Source organism: Theropithecus gelada, chromosome 17 (genome assembly GCF_003255815.1).
Source record: "Theropithecus gelada isolate Dixy chromosome 17, Tgel_1.0, whole genome shotgun sequence".
Lineage (NCBI taxonomy): Eukaryota > Metazoa > Chordata > Mammalia > Primates > Cercopithecidae > Theropithecus > Theropithecus gelada.
In genome coordinates this window covers 18,570,401-18,592,098 of record NC_037685.1, presented here as the reverse complement: position 1 = coordinate 18,592,098, position 21,698 = coordinate 18,570,401, and the positions used below count along the sequence as shown (strand labels likewise).

The following is a 21,698-nucleotide window of genomic DNA, read 5'->3' as shown; positions in this document are numbered from 1 at the left end:
TAAAATGTTGAAAGTAACAGACTTTTACATCTCTTTTACACTGTATTTTAGACTTGAATCTTTTCCTTTTTAAAGCAAGTATGCTTTCATTATGTTCATATTTTATGAATCTATTCCATATTTAAAAGCAGCTCACTTCAAATCATAACTCTAAGCTATCACTTCTCAAAGGTTATTGGTTTAGTGTTAAGTTTCGAACCTTTTAGGTTGTGCATTTGATTTCAAAACTGTGAACTTAAAGCCTCAAAGTGATTCTTTCTCATTTGTGCGCATATGTATATATATATATTTGTAGTGATGGTAGATGGGAATGGTGACTTGGGTTTTATCTACAAAGAAGTGACCTACAGAATCACATTTTAATTTGGCATATGAGAATTGATTCTTTTTCATAGTTAGGTGTGAAATGAATATATTGAAATAAGTTTTAGAAAACCCTTAGATTACTGTATTTGAATATACAGTAATTCCCCTTCGTCTGTGGGTCATGTGTTCCAAGACTCCTCGTGTGTAAAACCACACAGAATACCAAACCCTATATACACAATGCTTTTTCCTATACAGGCACACCTGTGATAAAGTTTCACTTGTATATCAGACACAGAGCTAAACAACAATGTCTAATAATAAAATGAAACAATTATAACAATATACTATAATAAAAGTTATATGAATGGTCCCTGTCTTTCTCTGTTAAATATCTTATTGTATTTACCCTTCTTGGGATGATAGGAGATGATAAAATGCCTACATGGTGAGATCAAGTGTTGGAGTAGGATGGTGTGAGATTTTATCACACTACTCAGAACTGCAAGCAGTTTAAAACTTAGGAATTGTTTACTATTTCTGTAGTTTTCCATAATTTTGACTGTGGTTGACAAGAGGTAACTGAAATCGTAAAAGTGAAACTGGATGAAGGGGAGCTAGTATACATTTATTTCTATTTCTACTAGTATACATTTATATATATTTCTACTAAAATATATATATGTTTAGACAAAACCCAAAAATTTTTCTGTATGAAGAAGGTATCTATGATAAATAGAAAAGATTAACCTATGCTTATTTTTTTCATTTTCTTTTGTTTTAAAACAGAAAAGCCTCCTAATAAAAGCAGTATGAGGATAGTAGTGGACTCAGAATCAAGGAAAAGAACCATTGGTTCTGGAGAGCCTGGAGTTCCTACAAAGAAGACTTGGTTTGATAAGTAAGGTGGCCGGGAAGATTGAGGAGTGTAGTTGTGCATTGATTTTTAGGATCGTTTCTGTATTATTATGATAATACGGTTTGTTTTCTTCCAAAAATGTTACTCTATTCTGTAAACAATTCCTAAGTGTGAGTTTTCTAAAAATTCGTAAGTTAGTTGTCTGATGTTAGAAAAGCATTTTCTTACAGAAATGGTGTGGTAGTTGAGGGCCTAATTTTTTCCTCTTATCATTTACCCTCCTCCAAAAAACTCACTCTTTAACTTAGACCTGTTGAGTACTAGCTATATACAGGATAATCATGAGCCTCTCATCATTAGAGAAAGGAGGTATAGATCAGACCTGTCAAGACACTTTCATATGTGGACGGTTGCTGTTAGGAGCTAGAAAGGGCTTTTGTGGGGGTTAGGGAATCTGGATAGGCATGGAATGGTCAAGGAAGAGCTTCAGAGAAAGGGATAAGGAATCAGAATGTTAAGATATGTGTGAGATGATTCATTTATAAATAAATGTGTGAAGAGAAACTAGGATCACTTTTAGAGCTTTAACGTCTACTTAATAATGGATAGTTTCTGGTTCTTTGTGATTAATTCTGTGATTTAATGCAGTGTAACCTCTCCAGGCCACAGTTTTGTCCTTTTTTCAAGTGTCAAAATGTATTCTCTATAGTTCCAACAATTCTTTTTTTCTTTTTTTAAAAAAGTAGGAAAGAGGTTGAGACTGTCATCAAAGAAAATAAAATTTAAAATCAAATTTAAAACTTAAAGTTTTAAGGTAGGATATTTTTTAGTAAGCTGGCGTTTACAGAATCAGAATAAAGGTTATATATGCAAATTGACTAAAAGAGGGTACTGAGACTTTTCCTGATAGGAATATTAAGTAGAGGTGGATCAGAAGTGGAAAGTAACAAGTGATATGGCAGAACCCTTCTCAGCTGGCTTCCATGAAAGGTGCTAACAGTGCTCATTTGGAAACTTCATTGTTGGAAGAAAATTTAAATTTCCTTTATCAACCAGTAATTTCAATTTGGGGGAAAATTGAACTTAATCGGATATCTATTTTGTTAAACTTTATTCCCTTATATTTGGTCGGGGTCAGGATTTATAAATGTATTGGCTAACTTAAATTTTGTTTACAGACCAAATTTTAATAGAACAAACAGCCCAGGCTTTCAGAAGAAGGTTCAATTTGGAAATGAAAATACCAAACTTGAACTTAGAAAAGTTCCTCCAGAATTAAACAATATCAGCAAACTTAATGAACATTTTAGTCGATTTGGAACCTTGGTTAACTTACAGGTAAGAGCCATGAAATGGTTTTGTTATCTCTTCTTATTGTTTAGGGAACTTAATGTAATAAGAAAACTACCTTTAGAAATAAATACTATAAGGCTGGGTGTGGTGGCTCACGCCTGTAATCCTAGCACTTTAGGAGGCCAAGGCGGGCAGATCACCTGAGCCTGGCCAACATGGTGAAACCCCGTCTCTACTAAAGATACAAAAATTAGCCAGGTGTGGTGGCAGGCACCTGCAATCCCAGCTACTTGGGAGGTTGAGGCAGGAGAATTCGCTTATATCTGGGAGGCTAAGATTTCAGTGAGCCAAGATCATGCCACTGCACTCCAGCCTGGGCGACAAGAGCAAAACTCCGTCTCCAAAAAAAAAAAAATAGAAAATTTGTTACTCTCAATTGGGAAAATTGGACATGAAATGGAACTCTGTCTTTTAGAAAAAATACAATTTTCAGTGTTTCAATTAATCATACTATAAACTTTTTGTCTAATAAAGGTTGTCACAAAACTACAGCAAAGTTAATCACAGTAGTAAAATGCAATCTTACAATAGTTTTCAGTTCCTCAGTTTCTCAAAATCATTTCAGCAGAAATTTTAGATTTATTTTTGTCACCCGTATGGCGGGACACACTTAATAGAGACTTTTGGGGCCCAGATACCTTGTAATCCGTAATTAGTTTAAACGTTTACTTTTTCTTTACCACTTTTGAATATCCTTCAACATAAGTAACAGTAACAGTAATTTGTATTTGACTGCACCTATAATTAGACCTTGGCTTGGGTATATATAACTTGGGTATTTTTTTAGTATTGAGTTTATATTATGTGATGTGTTGAAAGTGTTGAAATAGTATGTTGAATTTTACCCCCATTTTGTATGGTGTTCTTTTTGCAATTAAAATAATTATGTTTTATAATTTAATAAAAACAAATATTAGAGGATGCGATTCATCCTAACAACTTAGGATATTTTGGAAAATTTTGGTTTTTTTGCCATTAAAAAGTACTATAAAAGTAATAGAGGGGGAAAAATTCATGTTTGATTCAGGTAGGGCGACAGAAATATATACATAGAATTTAAAGGAAGTGGTTCCCTTTCAACTCTTTGTGTCTGTTCCATTCCCCTGCCCATCTATAATTACATTATTGTTGACAGTTTATCATATGTTATTTTAGATTTTTTGTTACACAATTCTGTGTCTATTTATCTGCACACAAACTTAAAAGTATTTATGAGCCCATAGTATACACATTACCCTGTGGTTAGTTAGATCTTGAATATCTCTGAGTTATCTTTTTATGGCAATTTTATTTGATCTACCACTATATCTAGTCATAAAAAGGTTTTCAAAATATTCACACAATTAACTACTAATATTTAAAATTTTTTTTAAAGCTGAGGGGCAAAACATATCTCACTGTTGTTTCTATTTGCTTTTACTCAATTACTAGTGAGGTTGAAATCTTCTGTTGATTGGTTCTTTTGCCATGTCTGTGTACTACCTGCATTATTCTTAAAACATGTTTTTCAAAATCAGTTTTCAAAACTCTTTAGCTTCATGCTAATTAAACGTAGTGATAAAATTGATATTTATAAAGTCTTAAAAAATGTATAATTTTTAAAATGTTACCAAAATTATCTTCATAGTTAATGGTTATTGAATACTTCTGACTGTGTATACTCTCTGTTCTATGTGAATTATTTAATTCTTAAAATAACCCTAAAGAGTGAGTATGGTTATTCTCATTTGTAGAAAAAGAAAACAAGGCCCAGAAAGGTTAAGTAACCTGATCATGTTCATGTGAAAGTAGCAGCCAAAGTTTGAGCCAGGCAATATGATTCCAACTACTCTTGTTTTGTTTTTTGTTTTTTGTTTTTTTGAGATAGAGTCTCACTCTTGTCACTGAGGCTGGAATGAGGTGGCATGGTTACGGCTCATTGTAGCCTCGACCTCTTGGGCTTATGTGATTCTCCTGCCTCAGCCTCCCGAGTAGCTGGGACCACAGTTGTGTGCCACCACACCCAGCTAATATTTTTTCAATTATTATTTGTACCAATGGGGTCTCAATATGTTGTCCAGGCTGGTCTTGACCTCCTGGGCTCAAGCAGTCCTCCTGCCTTGGTTTCCCAGAGTGCTGGGATTACTGACATGAGCCACCATGCCTGGCCCAGGCCACTCTTAATCTCTGTTCTGTATTGCTGCACACCACAGTGGTTTATATACCACACTTTGGAAAACTCTATTATTGAAAGAATAGGAAGTTTGAAGTGAAAAGTCTTGGATTTATTACTTATTAGCTGTAAGTGTCTATAGAATCACATTCCTTGAAATCTCAGTTTTCTCATGTATCAAATGTGATTGATGCTGTTATTATATGGTCTCTTTTTTTGTTCTTAAATTTTCTTGTGCTTTTGGAAATGTGAGAATTACGAACTTGGGCAGTTGTTCAGATGGATTTTTCTGTAATTTTTTATTAGAGCTAACCCCTTGCAAAGTAGTTTACTGCCTTCTTCAGATTCTGTGGATCTTTGCCATGTCGTTTATTGACAATCGGGATTGTTTCTCATAGTCGCTATTAAAATTGGGAATAAAAAGAGAAACACTTTGAATGCCTGTGTATAACATTTATGCAGTTGGCTTTCTCTGCTATTATATAGAGGGACTCTTTTTATACTGTGAACAATCCTTGGTTACTATTTCTTCTGGAGCAAAAGTAGACTGTGGTCTACTAATCTAGATACTAGGAAGTATAAATATAGAATCTTACTTGGAGGGACCAGTATTTCACTTCTTGAGGAATTTTACTCTATGAAGCAACAGATTCCTTTGGAAATTCACTGTTCTTAATATTTTAAATCTTAGGTTGCTTATAATGGTGATCCTGAAGGTGCCCTTATCCAATTTGCAACATACGAAGAAGCAAAGAAAGCAATATCAAGTACGGAGGCGGTATTAAACAATCGCTTTATTAAGGTTTATTGGCACAGAGAAGGAAGCACCCAGCAGTTACAAACTACTTCTCCAAAGGTAAGATAGAAATTTGTGTAAAAGTACATGCATTTCTTAGAAAGCTCTTGGCGTAGTGTTTACAAGTAGAGGCATTGGAATCAAGTAGGCCTGAGTTCACACCTGAGTTCTGCATTTAGCTTCTGTTACCTGTAAAAACTTGAAAAAGTTACTCAACCTTTCTAACCTGTTCTCTCATATAATTGTGATGTTAATTGCTAGTTGAGAGAATAGCATGATGTGTGTGAGGCATATAGAATAGTCCCTGGCAGATAGGAGGTACTCAGTAAATGATAGCTATGTATATTCCAGAAATTTAGACTGTAGGTTCATCTTAGAAATTCTCTCTTCTTTCCCCTCTCCCTTTTCTCTCTCCTTTCTGTCCCAACCCCATCAGTGAATCAGTCAGTGTTTATATAGAGGTTTATTAACAGCAGTGTGGGTTTTGATTGTTAAAACAGAAGACAGTGAAAGATGGACTTTAATCTTTTCCAGTAAATAAGTTATTTTATGCAAAGATAACATCTTTATATATGTGTGGATGAAATTAGAAGGCAGTTAGGTTTTGACTCTAAGCTGTATTTTAAAAACTTTCTCTGCATGGGCAATTTAGTAACAAAATAACACAGGCCGCTTTCCATCCTCTTGAATGAATCAACTTGTTTAACATTTTTTTCTTGTTCTGAGGTAATGCAGCCTTTAGTCCAGCAGCCCATTTTGCCTGTTGTGAAGCAGTCAGTCAAAGAGCGACTGGGTCCAGTACCTTCAAATACTATTGAACCTGCAGAAGCCCAGAGTGCCACTTCAGACCTTCCTCAGGTAAAGCGAAGATCTTACAATTGTGCCTGTAATAGGTTCTCAGTAATTTAGTTTCCCTTGGTGATTTGAATTATAGTTAATTATATATATTTTACATAGAAATATGATAGTCTTTACATATTTGAACCCCACCTATAAGGTTTTTTTTTTTTTTAATTTTTACCATTACCATAACATTTTCTCAGTCTCTACTTTTCCTATAGTATTTGAATCTTAAATTCTTCTCTCCAGTTAATATTTATGAGAAAGATTTCTCTCTCACTTTGTGGAGGAGATATATTTCAGCAAAACTGCCTGAAGAGTGAAGTTGAGTACATTAAATCTTATTTTTTCTATCATCTTTTTACTTAATTAGAATTCTGTTCCAGAGATAATTGTGTAGTAGACTGAACTAAAAGCTTATGGGAAGGGAAGGCTTAAACCATCAAGTTAAGCATGCTTGATATTATACTGTTTTAAGTACTTAGACTGCTCTCATAACTTTGCATCACTTATTCCTGACTCTGGGATTCTTTTCTCCGTGTATCATTTCCTTCCCACTTCCTTCGACACTTGAGTGGCAGTTTCTTGTTTCTACACTCTCAGTCTCTGAAACTTAGCTTTCCTTTGTCTCCCGATGTTTCAGCATTTGCTGTGTAAAATAGAGTTAGGATGTAGTATCCTACTTAGCTAATGGATGCCACCTTACTAAAGTATTCTTCCTAGATAATTCCTGAAGAGTAAGATATTGAATTTCTGCAAGGACATGCAGAATATCAGTTGGTAAATTATTAGTTAATTTTAAAAATGCCCAGTCCTAACATCCCAAATTATCTCCAAATACAGTATATTTGGATATAAAATAAACATACTTTAGAAGAAGTTGGCACTATTTTTAAGCTCAGTAAATGGGCATATATTTTAATTTTTAAAATTTGAGATTTTCTCCTAATTTATTCTGTGTCAGTGGCAGGGACTTTAGCAACCACATGGCTCAGACCTCTTAGTTTACATCATTTTTCATGATTGAATAATATTGCATACTGTTTATTTTTGTTTTCCCACATATTTTCTTTCTCTTTCTTTTAAGAAGAACCAAGTTTTTGTGGTTAGTGTTGGTATACTCATAGGCTCTGTATATATTAGTAGAATCAGAATGTTCAAGATCCCAACAGACTTTTTATATGTTTGGGGAAACACTGAATATGTCCATTTTAATTTTTTTAGAATGTAACTAAGTTATCTGTGAAGGACAGGTTGGGTTTTGTATCAAAGCCATCTGTTTCAGCAACTGAAAAGGTAAGAAGAATAGCATGATGTGTTTGTCTTGGCTTCATAAATGTTTTCAGGTGGCATCTTAATTTTTAATTTTTTTCATAGTTCTAAACTCTGGCTTCTTAATAGTATCTGTATCTTTTCCTACCTTTTGCTTTCCATTTGCTGAAAAAGAAAAATATTTTCCTTTTTTTACTTTTGCATCAGCATTTTAATACTTGCCTCCCACTATATTTCCGTGTATTCCATTCCTTTTCTTTGTTTTATTCTTTTTATTTACTTTGTTTTCCTTAGAGATACTGTGCATTTTGATTTGACAGCTCTGGCAGCCTAATAGAAAGGGCCATGATTAGGAATTTCACCTGAGTTTGAGCCCTGGCTCTTCACTTACTAACTGCATGACATTGGGCAGTGTTCTTAATTTTTCTGAATCTTTTTACTCATCGGTAAAATGGTGATGGTAATATTTGTCTTGCTCATGGGGTTTTCTGAAGATCAAATAAAATCATTTGTTTACATATATTTTCATAAAATGGAAAAGATGATGTAAATGTAAGTTTTTTACTTATTACTCAACAGTAATTGATGTAGCATAACAATACGTTTAGTCATTTTTTTTAATGAAGGGGTAAATATTAAATCAGGACCATTTATGGATATATCTCATAGTTTTGTGTAGATGTTATTTTTTTTCTGTTTAGGTATGAGTAAATGCTTTGTCTTTAATTTTATTTGAGGCATATGAAATCACAGAATGTGAGAATTAAATAATCTTTCTTAGTTCTATATGCTTATCTTAAAATCAAGGCCCAAACAGTGTTATGATTTCATCTGTATACTGAGAATCACTGAGCCAGAACTAGAATTTGGGGCTCCTATTTCTGGTCCATGGCTCTTTTCAGTTTGAAGATTGGAAATCGATTTCAGAGATAAACAGTACATCAGTGAGATAGCTGCCCTGTTGTCTTCACTATATTCTTCAGTATATTATTTTCTTTATTTACAGTGTTAAACTTCGGCAGTTTTAGATATTTGAATCTGAGTTTGTGTATCAGACTTTCCTCTTGGGCATCTCAGCATTACTTCGGGCATAATGTGCCTAAAATGAATTCGTTGTTTCCCATATAAATTAACTTATCCTAGCCCTTAGATCAGAAAGTGATACCACCATTTTCTAAGCTGTGTGATCTAACAGCCTTACAATCATTTACTTGTGTTTGCAGACCACTTCTTTTTCTGCCACCTTCAGTTCCCTAGCCTCTGGGTGCAGTGTCTTAACTGGAATCCTGGAATTCCCCTCCTCTAGTTTGTACTGTCACCATCCTACACTCAGACTTATTTTGGTGTTAATTCATTATAGAAACTTTGAGTTTCTCAGCTAAATTACTTTCCTTGATTCACAGCTCATCGATAACTCAATAATTCTAGTTCTGTTACTTCTGCTCTAGTCTTTCCTTTCTACCCAAGGGAGTACTTTTCTGCTCATTGTCCTTTGGCCTTTCCTGACTTTTATTATTATTATGTTTTTTGGGGGGGTGATTTTTCTGGAGTGCATTTCCCCCACCTAACTAAATTCTAGTCATTCTTTAAAGAGTGAAAGTCTCTCTAACATCTCCCATGAAACCTCCAGATTTTTCTGTTACCCCCCTCCTCCTTGGAATTTCTGTGCTGCTTAGTCTGTACCACTAAATTTAGCAGTATCAAATACTTACTTTGATTAGGTTTATCCTCCTTGAAAATAAGTATTGCAGAAGAAAGAAACACTGGAAGTGTTTGAGGTGATAGATTTTGATTATTACATAATGTATGTATGTATCAAAACATCACACTGTACCCCATAAATATGCACAATTCTGTCAATTAAAAGTAAAATAAAACTTAACACTAAGTTCAGCTATACTTAGTGTACTACTGAGCAATTCTAGAGACATCTGAAATACTCAGTTATATTTGGAGTCTGTGTAATGTAAGATTTGGACTTTTAAAATTGAAGTATGTACTGATAGCTTTTATAAAATTTTTGCAGTGTATTGTGAGTACAGATTTGTAGTTGATAACTTTACTAATGGATAGACATATATATAATGTTAATGCAATAAACCACTAACTGAATTTTTATGGAGAAAAATTCATTTGTGGTAGCAAGGTATTTATGGGGAAAAATATTTTTGATAAATACTGTAAACAGCCTATTAAGGAAAACAGTAAGTATGTAACTTTTATTTGTCTTCAGTGAGTGTCTTTACAGAGGAACATTTTATTTTTGCTTATTTCTGTTGTTTCTGTTCCCCTAATCCTTAGGGGGTTTGGGTCCAAAACACTTACAGGGCAGTGATTCAAAGAAGTCTTAGAAAGAATAGAAGAATGTTCCCCATCATCAAATATTAGTTGAAAGATTCTTTATTTAAAAAAAATGAAGGCAGGGGAAAACCCAAAGCTTGTATCTACACAGTATCCTATGTCATTATTAAAGTAAATGAATGCGCAAATGTAACATTTTATACCTTCCCTATCAACCACATGCAGTAAAACCTTTAGTGATTATTCTTTATTCTGAGACCGCATTTTCATGAGGGGGCTAGAAGAGATTCAAGTTAAAACGTAATTGCTGATGGTAAATACGAAGATTTGCAATAGGTATTTAGTTATTATGTGAATAGATTTGATAAATTGTGTTTGAGTGCCTCTGCTTACTAAAGAAATTCATGAAGAATAAAGGGCTACATCTGTGTATACTGTCCTGGTTAGTTTTTTTAACTGTTCAAATTATCTTGCTAAATGCCTTCTAAATTCTAAGAAGGTAAACTGAATAACCAATGGAATATTTAATCTTTTTTATCATATCAGCTTTAGATATCGAATTTATGATACAGGATGTTATTGTTCTTTACTCATGTCTTTTGCAGTTTAAAAATATATCTTGGTCTCTTTGCTTGATGGTATATTAACATCTATACCATGGAACTTTTAAAAGGAAAATTGTCTGGTATAAATTTTCCTTTTATACTTTTAAAAGGAAAATTGTCTGGTATAATTAAAAGAATATTGCATGTCATAGAGAAACTTCAGCTGTTGGTTTAGCAGCTGCCATCGTGTAGATGCTAAGCAAATCTTACTATGTTTCCTTGGATTTTTGAAATTTGGATTTGTTGTGTAACTTTGCTGCTTTAAAGATTTAGAGGAATTTGGCCGGGCGCATGGCTCATACTTGTAAACCCAGCATTTTGGGAGGCCGAGGTAGGCGGATCACGAGGTCAGGAGTTCGAGACCAGCCTGGCCAATACAGTGAAACCCCGTCTCTTCTAAAAATAAAAAAATCAGGTGGGCCTGGTGGCGGGTGCCTGTAATCCCAGCTACATGGGAGGCTGAGGCAGGAGAATCGCTGGAACCCAGGAGGCAGAGGTTGCAGTGAGCCGAGATGGCGCCACTGCACTCCAGCCTGGGCGACAGAGCTAGACTCTGTCTCAAAAAAAAAAGGGGATTTGTGATAGTTTTTTTTTTTTTTTTTTTTTCTTAACTGTTATTGACTTTTTAATTTTTTTAAATTAATGCATTGGCCTCTGTTGGGATTATCTCGATTATTTTTTTACAGGAAAATATGAAATTAATTTATTTGAATATATTAGCTTTGCTGAACTTTGTAGTAACTAGGCTATTTGTGTAGCAAAAATTCATTACTAGCTGTACATATTTTTTACTTTGATGTTTGTTAAAATATATCTCTGCAAGATTTTTAGTCTTTGTTTCTTTTAATCCCTTTGTCTATTCCACTTATATGTGGAATCTTAAAAAGTTGAACTCATAGAAACAGAGAGTAGAATGGTGGTTACCAGGGGCTGAGGGCAGGGGATTGGGAAATGTTGATCAAAAGATATAAAACTTCAGTTAGACAGGAGAAATAAAGAGATCTATAGTACAACATGGTGACTATAGTTAATAACAATGTGTTGCGTTCTTGAAAATTGCCAAGAAAGTAAATTTTAAGTGTTCTCACCACAGAAAAAAAGGTGAGGTAATACAAATGTTAATTAGCTTGACTTAGCCATTTTACAGTGTGTATATTTCAAACAGCATGTTGTACATGATAAATATACAGTCATCAGCTTACAGTGATTTGACTAACGACTTTTCAATTTGATGATGCATTTATTACTTACAAGTTAAAAATGTATCTTCAACTTAAATGGGATTTCAACTTACAATGGATGTAGCCCCATCATAAGTTAAGGGACATCTCTATGCAGTTTTTGTCAATTAAAAGAATAAAATTTTGAAAGATACAAACAAGGTAAGATAGATCAGTGCATTCAAACATACTTTGTATTCTTGGAATTTAAAAACTATTAATATCTAAAAGTATGTATAAATTTAACTTTAAATCAAAATCCCATTCTTCTCATCAGAATTCTCAGGCTTGGTACAGAACGCACATCTATGTGCTGCTTTAAGTGAATATCATAAACGAACATTCAGATTTACTGAACAGGTGACTATTTACTTACTATGAAGACTGACCATACAGTAACTGTATTAATACACTTCTTACACATAGTTCCTCAGATACCGTCTTTTGATTGCATTAAACCAAGGTATTTCTGCTTTAAAAACCTGTTGGAGCTATTTATTGTGAGTGTGGCTGTTAAACATCATAACTATATTTGTATGTAATGTCTACTTGGGCATTGGTTATTTAAAAATGATGCTTGGATAACTTAATTTTACAAAACACTTTTTCCCCTTCCATTCTTATCTATGAAAAACAGCTGTTTTTCTCTTTCTTTACAATTCCCTGTAGTTATGACTGGTAATACTTTACATAGGAAATAAAATAAGGAGGTGTTAATGGATTGTAACCTCCCTCTCTTTAGGGAAAACTAAAGGTATTAGTGCTATACATTTTAACAACACAGCATGTGATACTTTTCAACTTACTTTCTGAGTTCAGCATACCAAACCTGACAATATACTATAAAAAAGGAAAATTACAGACCAACATCTGTCATGAACATAGACACAAATATCCTAAACAAAATATTAGCAAATGCCCAGTGATACGTGAAATATATAATCAGTCATGGCCAAGTAGTATTTATTCCAGAAATTCAAGGTTGATTTACCATTGGAAAAATCAGTTTAATTGACATTAGTAGAATGAGGGAGGAAAAACCCTAGATGATTTACCTCAGTAGAAAAAGCGTTTGATAAAATCCGTTACTTAGTTACAGTAAACACTCTGCAAAGGAGGAATAGAGAAAAACTGTTTAATTTGATGAAGGAAATCTGCAAAAAAAGAAAAAAAAACTGCTACAGCTAACATAATATTCAATTGTCAAATATTGATTGTTTTTCCTTGAGGTTGGGAAAGACAAGGATGTCCATTCGCATCACTTTTATTTTTTTTTCAGTTTTGTACTGGAGAGACTCACGGGTACACTAAGAAAGGAAAATAGAATAAACCATATAAAGATTGGAAATAAACAAAACTGTTTACTTGCAGATGACATGGTTGTAGATACAGAAAATCCAAAATAATTCACACACAGTTGAGATTAAGTGTAGTAAGATGTATAGAAGTAAATATGTAAAAATTACAGCACATATAGAAATGCATTTGGAAAATAGAGATGTGGTTGTTTGGAGAAGTCAGTGTGTGTGTTCTTAGGAATTGAAGTATCTTCTTTTCTGTTGGGCTTGTTACTTCCCTCCACTTATTTCATTTTTAATAGATTTTCTTCTTTTGAAAACACGTGCTTCTTACTATCCAAACTATCTGATCTCCAGAACCAAATAGATTCAAATAGTGAACAATACAGTTCATTGTTTATAAGTCACATTTTTACATTTTAACACCTCTGACATTGGGCTGTGTCTTATAATTGTTAGACACAGGTTATGACTGGCAACCTTTTTTTCTTTAGAAGAGGTACATAATGATAGTGTGTCTTGCAGTCACTGAATTGTAGGCTCAGTGAGTCACATTCGCGCATGTTCTAGGTTTACAGAGGGATGTTCCTAGATCATAAAAAGGAAATGGGAATGCTTCTAGGAATAAAGGAGTCTTATCATTGTCAGATACTTTTATTCACTTTGAACCAGCACTCCTTAGCCTGATACTACATGTTAAGAATGATTTGAAAAGAAGTATTCTCACTGAAACTGGAGATGCTTGGTTAAATCAATTATATGGGTCTGTTCTGGGCTTCTCACTGCTTTTATTATGAAGATAATATAAAATAAAAACTGGAAAATTGAGTTACGATATTCATTGTTTCCCACTTAAATAATTAGGATTTTTTTTTTTTTTTTTTTGGCCACAACTTTTCAACTAATGGAATCCTCATGAAGAAAACAGTTTGTGAAACTTAATTAGACTCTGTTTTCAACAGCTTATCCTGTGTTTCTCTACTAATACAGTTATTGTCTTATCTTTGTATAGTCATATGGTTTGGCGTTTTGTGCTGTGGTAAGGTAGCATGGAAGAAATTTTTCTCTAGAACTGCAAAGAAGGGTCACTGAAGTGTGACCACAAACAAAATCTTTGTTTAATTGGTCAGTTGTGGTGGCTCACACCTATAATCCCAACACTTTGGGAGACCAAGGCAGGAAGATTGCTTGAGCTCAGGAGTTTGAGACCAGCCTGGGCAACATGGCGAAACCCTGTCTCTACAAAAAATACAAAACATTAGCTGGGTGTGGTGGTGCGCGGCTGAGGTCCTAGCTACTTGGGAGGCTGAGGATCACTTGAGCCCATAAGGTGGAAGATTCATTGAGCCAAGGTCCGTGCCACTATGCTCCAGCCTGGGTGACAGAGTGAGACCCTGTCTCATAAGTATAATAATTGATCAAATTTTAATACACATCAAGTGTTGTTAAGAACCTTTATTTTTAAATGTCAGCTGTACTGTATGAAACTAGTACAGTTATAGTATTTTAGGTTTTTATTTCATTTAGAGGCTAACACCCTCTTGAATACTTAGAATAGTGATTCGTGATGTTCCCTAATCAAATTTCATGATGAAAGCTTAGAAAGTAGTCTTCAGATTGCTACTTACCTGTTATAACCAGATGTTAATGTTTCAGTGGCTAAAAAATAGGGCCACTTTTCTCATTTATACTCTTAAACTTGAGTAGTTCTTTTAATCTTATTTAGGTCATGAACTCCTTTAAGACTTTAGAAACAGTTTTTCCTCAGAAAACTTGCAGTGTTCACACACATGCTTTCATGTTTAGTTTTATAGCATTCGTAGATGGCCCTGCAGGGATCCCTAGGCTTCTTTTTAAGAACCAGTAACCAACCACCCCATGGAACTTAAACTGTTTTGCTTTTGAAGGGTAAAAAAGGTACCCAATCCTTTTTTTTTTTTTTTTTTGAGCTGACCATTGTGTAGGAAAGGTTGTCCACTCTGACCTGTAGTCATTTCAGTCTAGTTTAGTGCAGAAATGGTTTTTTGAGTACTTACCCTGTGCCCTGGGCACTGTTTGTAGCACTGAACCAAGTTAAAAAACAAGCAAAATCTCTGCCCTCTTGGAATGAAGTTTTGGGTTGGTAAGGACTTTAGACACCATCATGTTCATCTTCCTTATTTTATAGATGAGCAAACTGAGGCCCAAAATGGTACTTTATCTTACCCGTGGTCTCATAATTAGTTGGTGACAAGACTTAGGTACTGGAAGATGCACAGAAGAGAAAGGCATAGTCTTTATGTTAATGCCCTTACAATGTAGATGGGGAAAAGACACATTAATTAATATATTATCAGGTCGTTTTTTTACTAAATCGCTAACACTAACTAAAAATAGCTAATAGCATTTTTACCTAATAGCCAAAGGAATAAAATTTCATGTGAAGACCTGGGTAGAAGAGAGAAATGATTCAGGCTTTGTAGAGGTCTTGATTTTGTTAGGCTGATTCTAAGCTGGGTTTTGGGGAATAAGGTCAGTTCAAGCTGAAGGAACATTGCTACCAAAGGAATGGAGAATGAATGCAATAGGGTATGTTTCAGAACTGGAGATTGCAAATGATCATGTTAAATTGAGGGACAGCAACCAGTTTCCTCCTGTGCCATGCTCTTGAGTGTGGTTTTTGCTTTAGTCACTAAAAATATTAGTAAATATATTCAACAACTCATACTTTCTCAGTGATACAGTAATAGCAGTGTTTTTGACATTTTTGTGTTTTTCTTTACTTTTTTTTCTATAGGTATTTGGTGTTAATTTTTTTTAAATGTTAGAGCTTATTTATACTCTACCTTTCAAATCACCAAATATGATTTCATTTTTATAAGTATAAAATACGTTTAGTTCAGTGTGTTTTGAAGCTAAAGTTTGACAGTAGTGCTTTAAAGTTGAGTTTTATAGAAAATAGGATATCATGAATGGCTGATCTATATTTTTAAAAGTTAAATTTGTATTGGTAGGTGTTGTCTACATCTACTGGCCTAACAAAAACAGTTTATAATCCAGCTGCTTTGAAGGCTGCACAAAAAACCTTACTTGTTTCCACCTCTGCAGTTGATAATAATGAAGCACAGAAAAAAAAACAGGTAAGTACAACTGGTATAGTATAAAAAATTTTTGCATATAAGAAAGGTTTTCTTTGTGTATGTGTTTTTTCAGTGCTTATTGCAAAATAAGACTAAAAGGGTGTTTGTTGGCTGCCACTGAACCTTTATTTTCCATAGTATAGCAGTAAATAAAAATTTTTTCTTTGAAAGAAAGGTTCCCGTGATTAATCTTTGAAACTTGCATACATATTTTAAGTTTTACATAGAAAAGGCTTGCATATAATTTTTGTTGACAGGCTTCTGCGATTACAACCATTTCTCTTCTCTTGAATAGTATTGTTTATCCTTAGTAATATTCTAATGATATTTTTGATCCCTGATTCTAGGAGGCATTGAAACTTCAGCAGGATGTAAGGAAAAGGAAACAAGAAATTTTAGAAAAGCACATTGAAACACAGAAGGTAAAATATTAGAGTTAGATTTGGCAAAATTGCAAATGTTATAATTTGGAGTGAACTTAATGTTATACTACAGTCATAAAAAGATTTGCTGTAATTGATAATGGTAAAACAAATATTTGTCAATGATAATATTGGAGATGAAGAGCATACATCAAATGGTGGGTATACTTATACTTTAACTGGTACTATAGTTATCAACATAAAATGAAATTAAGGTGTTTATTCAGCTGTGTTGCTGCACAGTAGTTTGTTCAACAGATAATTAAATGGAACCTTTTTTCTCAGTATTGATATGTACCTTTCTTTACTCGCTTAGGATCCTCTAGTCCTGTGTTGTTTAGTATAGCAGTTAGTAACCACATCTGACTGTTGATAGCTACATCTGACTGTTGAGCATTTGGAATGTCTCTAGTCCAAACTGAGATGTGCTATAAATGTAAAATATACACTAGATCTCAAAATGTAGTACAAAGAAAAAAGTAAAACATCACAATTGTTGAAATGTCACATTTTGGATATATTAGGTTAAGCAAAATATTTTATTTAATTAATTATATTTGTTTCTTTTTATGTTTTTAATGTGACTGCTAGAAAATTAAAAATCACTTATGTGATTTGCATTCTTTCTTTTGGACCGTGTTACTCTAATTTATGACATTTAATTAGTCTCAGTTCTTGATTATGTCTAGTAATGAAGGTTAGTAGTATGACATTTCAAAATGTTGAAAATACAGAAACTGCATTTTGATTTGAAATGTATATCTTTTCTAATTTAAAGTTGGATGTACTTAAGAGAAATCACAGTACTTTACAAAACCAAAAACTGAAGCCATCCTAATTCAGGAAACCTACAATAATCATGTGGCTTCTTTTACCCCATATTATCTTTCTTATCTTATTGTTTCCTGTTCATGTTGGGAATATCATTCTCAGGTGAAAAAGTAATTAAACATTCATTTTTTCTAATATCTCGTTGTATGAAAGGAACCATAAAGCTTTTTCTCTTGTTCTTTCTGGGCTGGAGATGACATTGATAGTGGGAATACTTAGAGGTGGTAACATCAACAAATGAATTAGAAAGTAAAATTGTTAATATATTTTTCAAAAATGATAATTTTTCAGTGATAGAATTGAGTTTCTTCTGGTTGTGTGCTTTGAACTTATGTTCTGAGAGACCCGAATAGTAACAGTTCTTCACAAATTTAACCAAGAGTAAAACTTGAATTGAGATACAGTTAGCATCACTGAATCTGCTATTCTGCTATCTTTAGATAATTCGTCGTGGTTAACCTTCTCACAAATGCATAAACTAAAAAAAGTAGTAATATTTATTTTTAAACTTACTTTGCAATGTTTGTTTTGTTAATGATAGTAGGAGTAATTAGCTTTATTTTTCTCTTTTTAAAAATTTGGCAGATGTTAATTTCAAAACTGGAGAAAAACAAAACAATGAAGTCTGAAGATAAAGCAGAAATAATGAAAACTTTAGAGGTTTTGACAAAAAATATTACCAAGTTGAAAGATGAGGTCAAAGCTGCTTCTCCTGGGCGCTGTCTTCCAAAAAGTATAAAAACCAAGACTCAGGTATTTTAATTTGTATTGTTCATATTACTACTTACTAAAGAGTATTAGACACTACATTTTTAAGATTCAGTTTTTCTTGTAGGTAATATCTTACGTTCAAAATCTGACCATTGTATGTACCATTCTCCCCCTGCCATAAATTAAAAAGTATGAACAAGTAAACTCTACTAATTTTTTAAATTCTGTGGAGTTATAGTTGGAAAGTCAGTAATTAGAAAAATAGTCATGGGTAATCTTGAAAAGGCAGCTTGAGGACAAAGTGATATAGGTACTTGACTGCTTGACTGAGGGTTTGAGTTTTATATAGTAGTAGTTGGTGATATAGAGGGTTAATAATAGAAAAGTATTAATAACATTCTGACAACACTGTCCACAGTGGGTTGATTGAAAAGGGGAAAATTCAGGTAGATCAACCTATTAGATACAAATAAGTGAGCAAGATAGTTTTAGATGGTAATAAGTAATTAAGAAAAAACAGAGTTATACAGTGTTTATACTTGGTGTGTCTGTCTGTATGTATATATGTATAAAGTCATGACTCCAGTTGATATTTTAAATTCAAACCCAACATCACGTGGTTCTTCCTTATTTCATATTTTATTTATATTCCCATAATGACAACTTGGTTTCACTAATATCAATATATTATTATTAAACACAGTACTATAATACATTCAAAGTAGTACCAAAATTGCTACAACAATACCGCTCCCAACAGCTAACTAAATATAAAATTCAAAATTTATTTACGTTCTTTAAAGCCTAGGTGTATTCCACTAAAGGTGTGAAGTCTGAACTATGGTCTAAAATTACTTTTGTCCCCCTTTTGTGTAGTTGCTAATTTGATAAATCTATTTGCATTTGTATTCAGTTTTGGATCCTCTCTCTCTGGCCCAGTTCTTGCAGATTATATTTTATTTTTTGAACAAATGAAACAATTCTCATGGTTCAAAAGAAAAACTATGTAAAAAGGAATACATAAAAGACCCCTTTCCCTTTGATTCCTGGCACTCTGTCCTCACCCCTTATAGGTCACCAGTATCATTAGTTCTGTTTTATCCTAGATTTTCTTTTTGCAAATGTATATATGTAGATAGGTATATTTTCTACACCAGTATCATTAGTTCTGTTTTATCCTAGATTTTCTTTTTGCAAATGTATATATGTAGATAGATATGTTTTCTACATAAAAACATACTCCGTATTGCTCATTAGCGCCTTGGTTTTTTAGGGTTTGTTACTTACTTTTCCTTTCAGTTATTTCCTTTAAATTACCCCATATCAGTCTATATAAATCTCCTTCTGGCTGCTATATGGAAAATGAATTACAGGAAAATCAGTGAAAGTAGCAACAAGTTAGGAAGCTGTTGCAGTATTGTGGAGGTGTGGAGTATTTTGGCTTGTACTAGAGTGATTATACTGGAGATAGAAATATATGGATTAAATGGGACTGTGTAAAAGTTATTATAAAAAGGTTTGTATCAGTACAGGATAATAATTACTGTCACCTAAAATATTAATTACTATTTTTTAGATGCAGAAGGAATTACTTGACACAGAACTGGATTTATATAAGAAGATGCAGGCTGGAGAAGAAGTCACTGAACTTAGGAGAAAGTATACAGAATTACAGCTGGAAGTATGTTTAATCACAGCTACACAGTAGGCTTGAAAGAAGCAAATGCAGTTGTAGTGGTCAATTTAAAAATATATTCCCTTCCCTTCATTCTCATTAGTAATTGTTGGTAATCCTTGGCATATATATTGAGATGTTAATATAGGAAAGAGGGAAGAGGTCAACAGATTTTTCAGAGCTGCTAGGTAAAATCTTACTTAATGAGGAGTGGCAGTAATTCAGCCTATATCCCCAAGTTCCTCCATTTCTAATGAATTTTATTTCTTTTCTATTTTTGTTCTGTCCTCCCTGGAATAGAAACCTTATAATAAAGGCTTTTCAGGTATTCTTATGGAGATATTCTTTGCATATAAATTGAGTTGCTGTATGACAGTTTTAGTTGGAGAACTATATTGAGAACTATTTTGAAGAATATGTTTACTTGAGTTTTGCCTATAGATGGTGCTGTGGATGTTTAGAAAAGAGAAATAAACTGCTTTCTTGTAATTTAGTTAGATGGTTATTTATATAAGAAACAACTCCTGGTGAAATTAATTCCTGTTATATGACATGAGAATTTTTGAATAGCAAAACGATGTTCAGAATTTGGAACTGTATTTTGAAATAGACATTGACGTCATTAATACAGTTGGCACATGTCTATATTGTGGTTTGATACAGGAATTTAAGATTTTTGTACTTTAGATTATTTAGCTTTGTCTGAGATTAATGCTTTTTTCTGAATTTGTTGGCAACTTGATCATTTTTTGGACATGGTAGAAATCTATTTTGAATACTGTCATCCAGGTATTAAAGACTTAACTTTTAGTAGCTACCAGACTTGCCTTAAAGCTCTGTCTTCTCTGAAAGTCATAGGAAGCCATAGGATGTTGTCCTAAATGTGCATACCTTTGTATTCTCTGGAAACTTGAAGTGGTTGCATGTGTGTCCTCCCCAATATTTTTTTGGGGAAAAAAAAGGTTTGAAAAATATTTCTTTTATGTTAACAGAGAAATTGTGTTTTTCCCATTGTAGCGATTTTATGCCAGTGTTGGTGGAATCTTTGAAACAAAATATCATTTTCAAAATTCTGGCCCATAATTTAAATAAATAATAGCATTAACAAAATTCCTTATTATTCTGTGTTTTGCTTTTTTGTTATAACATAGCTAAACACTGAATGACATTCTCTGTTTTTCCTTTATCATGGCTTATGTTTAGTTTTCAGTAATTATTAGTTTTATGCAGTAATGCAGTACTTCCCAGAGTGTGTTCGTTCACCACAGTAATTCCATTAGTTGTTAACAGAAAACTAGTGAAAAAGGTTCTTAGGCTAAATAATATAACCTTAGAACAGGTTGTATTGGATGTGCGTTTTTACTGTGGGGTTTCTTAGAGGCTTTTAATTTCTGAATCTCTAAAAATACATATTAAGTATTCAGTGTTACTCAAATTTATTTGTCCAGGGACCCCCGTTTTCAAGGAGCATTTTGAGGTATTAATATTCCTCAGAGCATACTTTTGTATATACTGTTCTATTACTAATATTAATCCTTGACCTTTAAAATTTATTATTATGTATTATTTTGTTATACTGACAAATGAAGAATTATATATATGATAATCCAAAATGTTTTGATATATGTATAAGTTGTGAAGTGATTACATCAAGCCAACATGTCCATCACGCCACATACTTGTGATTTTTTGATGAAAATTGAACATTTCAAATCTGCTGTATCAGCAATTTTCAATTATACAATAATTATTATTAACTGTAGTCACCAACCAGTGCTGTACAATAGATCTCTAGAACTTACTCTTCCTATCTGACTGAAATGTTGTATACTTTGACCAACATCTCTCCATTCTTCGTGCCCCCACAGCCACTAGTAACCACCATTCTGCTGTCTGCTTCTATGAGTTTCATCATTTTAGATTCCATGTATAAGTGAG

The 21,698-nt window shown here is 33.2% G+C and overlaps 1 protein-coding gene across 4 annotated transcripts in view; it reads left to right on the top strand.

Moving 5' to 3' along the window:
• Nucleotides 1-21,698, top strand: part of RBM26 (RNA binding motif protein 26) — an 89,668-nt gene that overhangs the window by 46,888 nt on the left and 21,082 nt on the right. Inside the window, exons 10-18 of one of the 4 annotated variants that reach the window (XM_025364347.1) lie at nucleotides 1,096-1,207; nucleotides 2,344-2,503; nucleotides 5,362-5,526; nucleotides 6,193-6,324; nucleotides 7,531-7,602; nucleotides 15,996-16,121; nucleotides 16,469-16,543; nucleotides 17,960-18,127; nucleotides 19,662-19,766. In XM_025364347.1, coding sequence (XP_025220132.1) covers nucleotides 1,096-1,207; nucleotides 2,344-2,503; nucleotides 5,362-5,526; nucleotides 6,193-6,324; nucleotides 7,531-7,602; nucleotides 15,996-16,121; nucleotides 16,469-16,543; nucleotides 17,960-18,127; nucleotides 19,662-19,766 — 1,115 coding nt within the window. The remainder of the gene's footprint in view (nucleotides 1-1,095; nucleotides 1,208-2,343; nucleotides 2,504-5,361; nucleotides 5,527-6,192; nucleotides 6,325-7,530; nucleotides 7,603-15,995; nucleotides 16,122-16,468; nucleotides 16,544-17,959; nucleotides 18,128-19,661; nucleotides 19,767-21,698) is intronic. The other 3 variants (XM_025364348.1, XM_025364350.1, XM_025364349.1) reach the window with 3 other exon arrangements.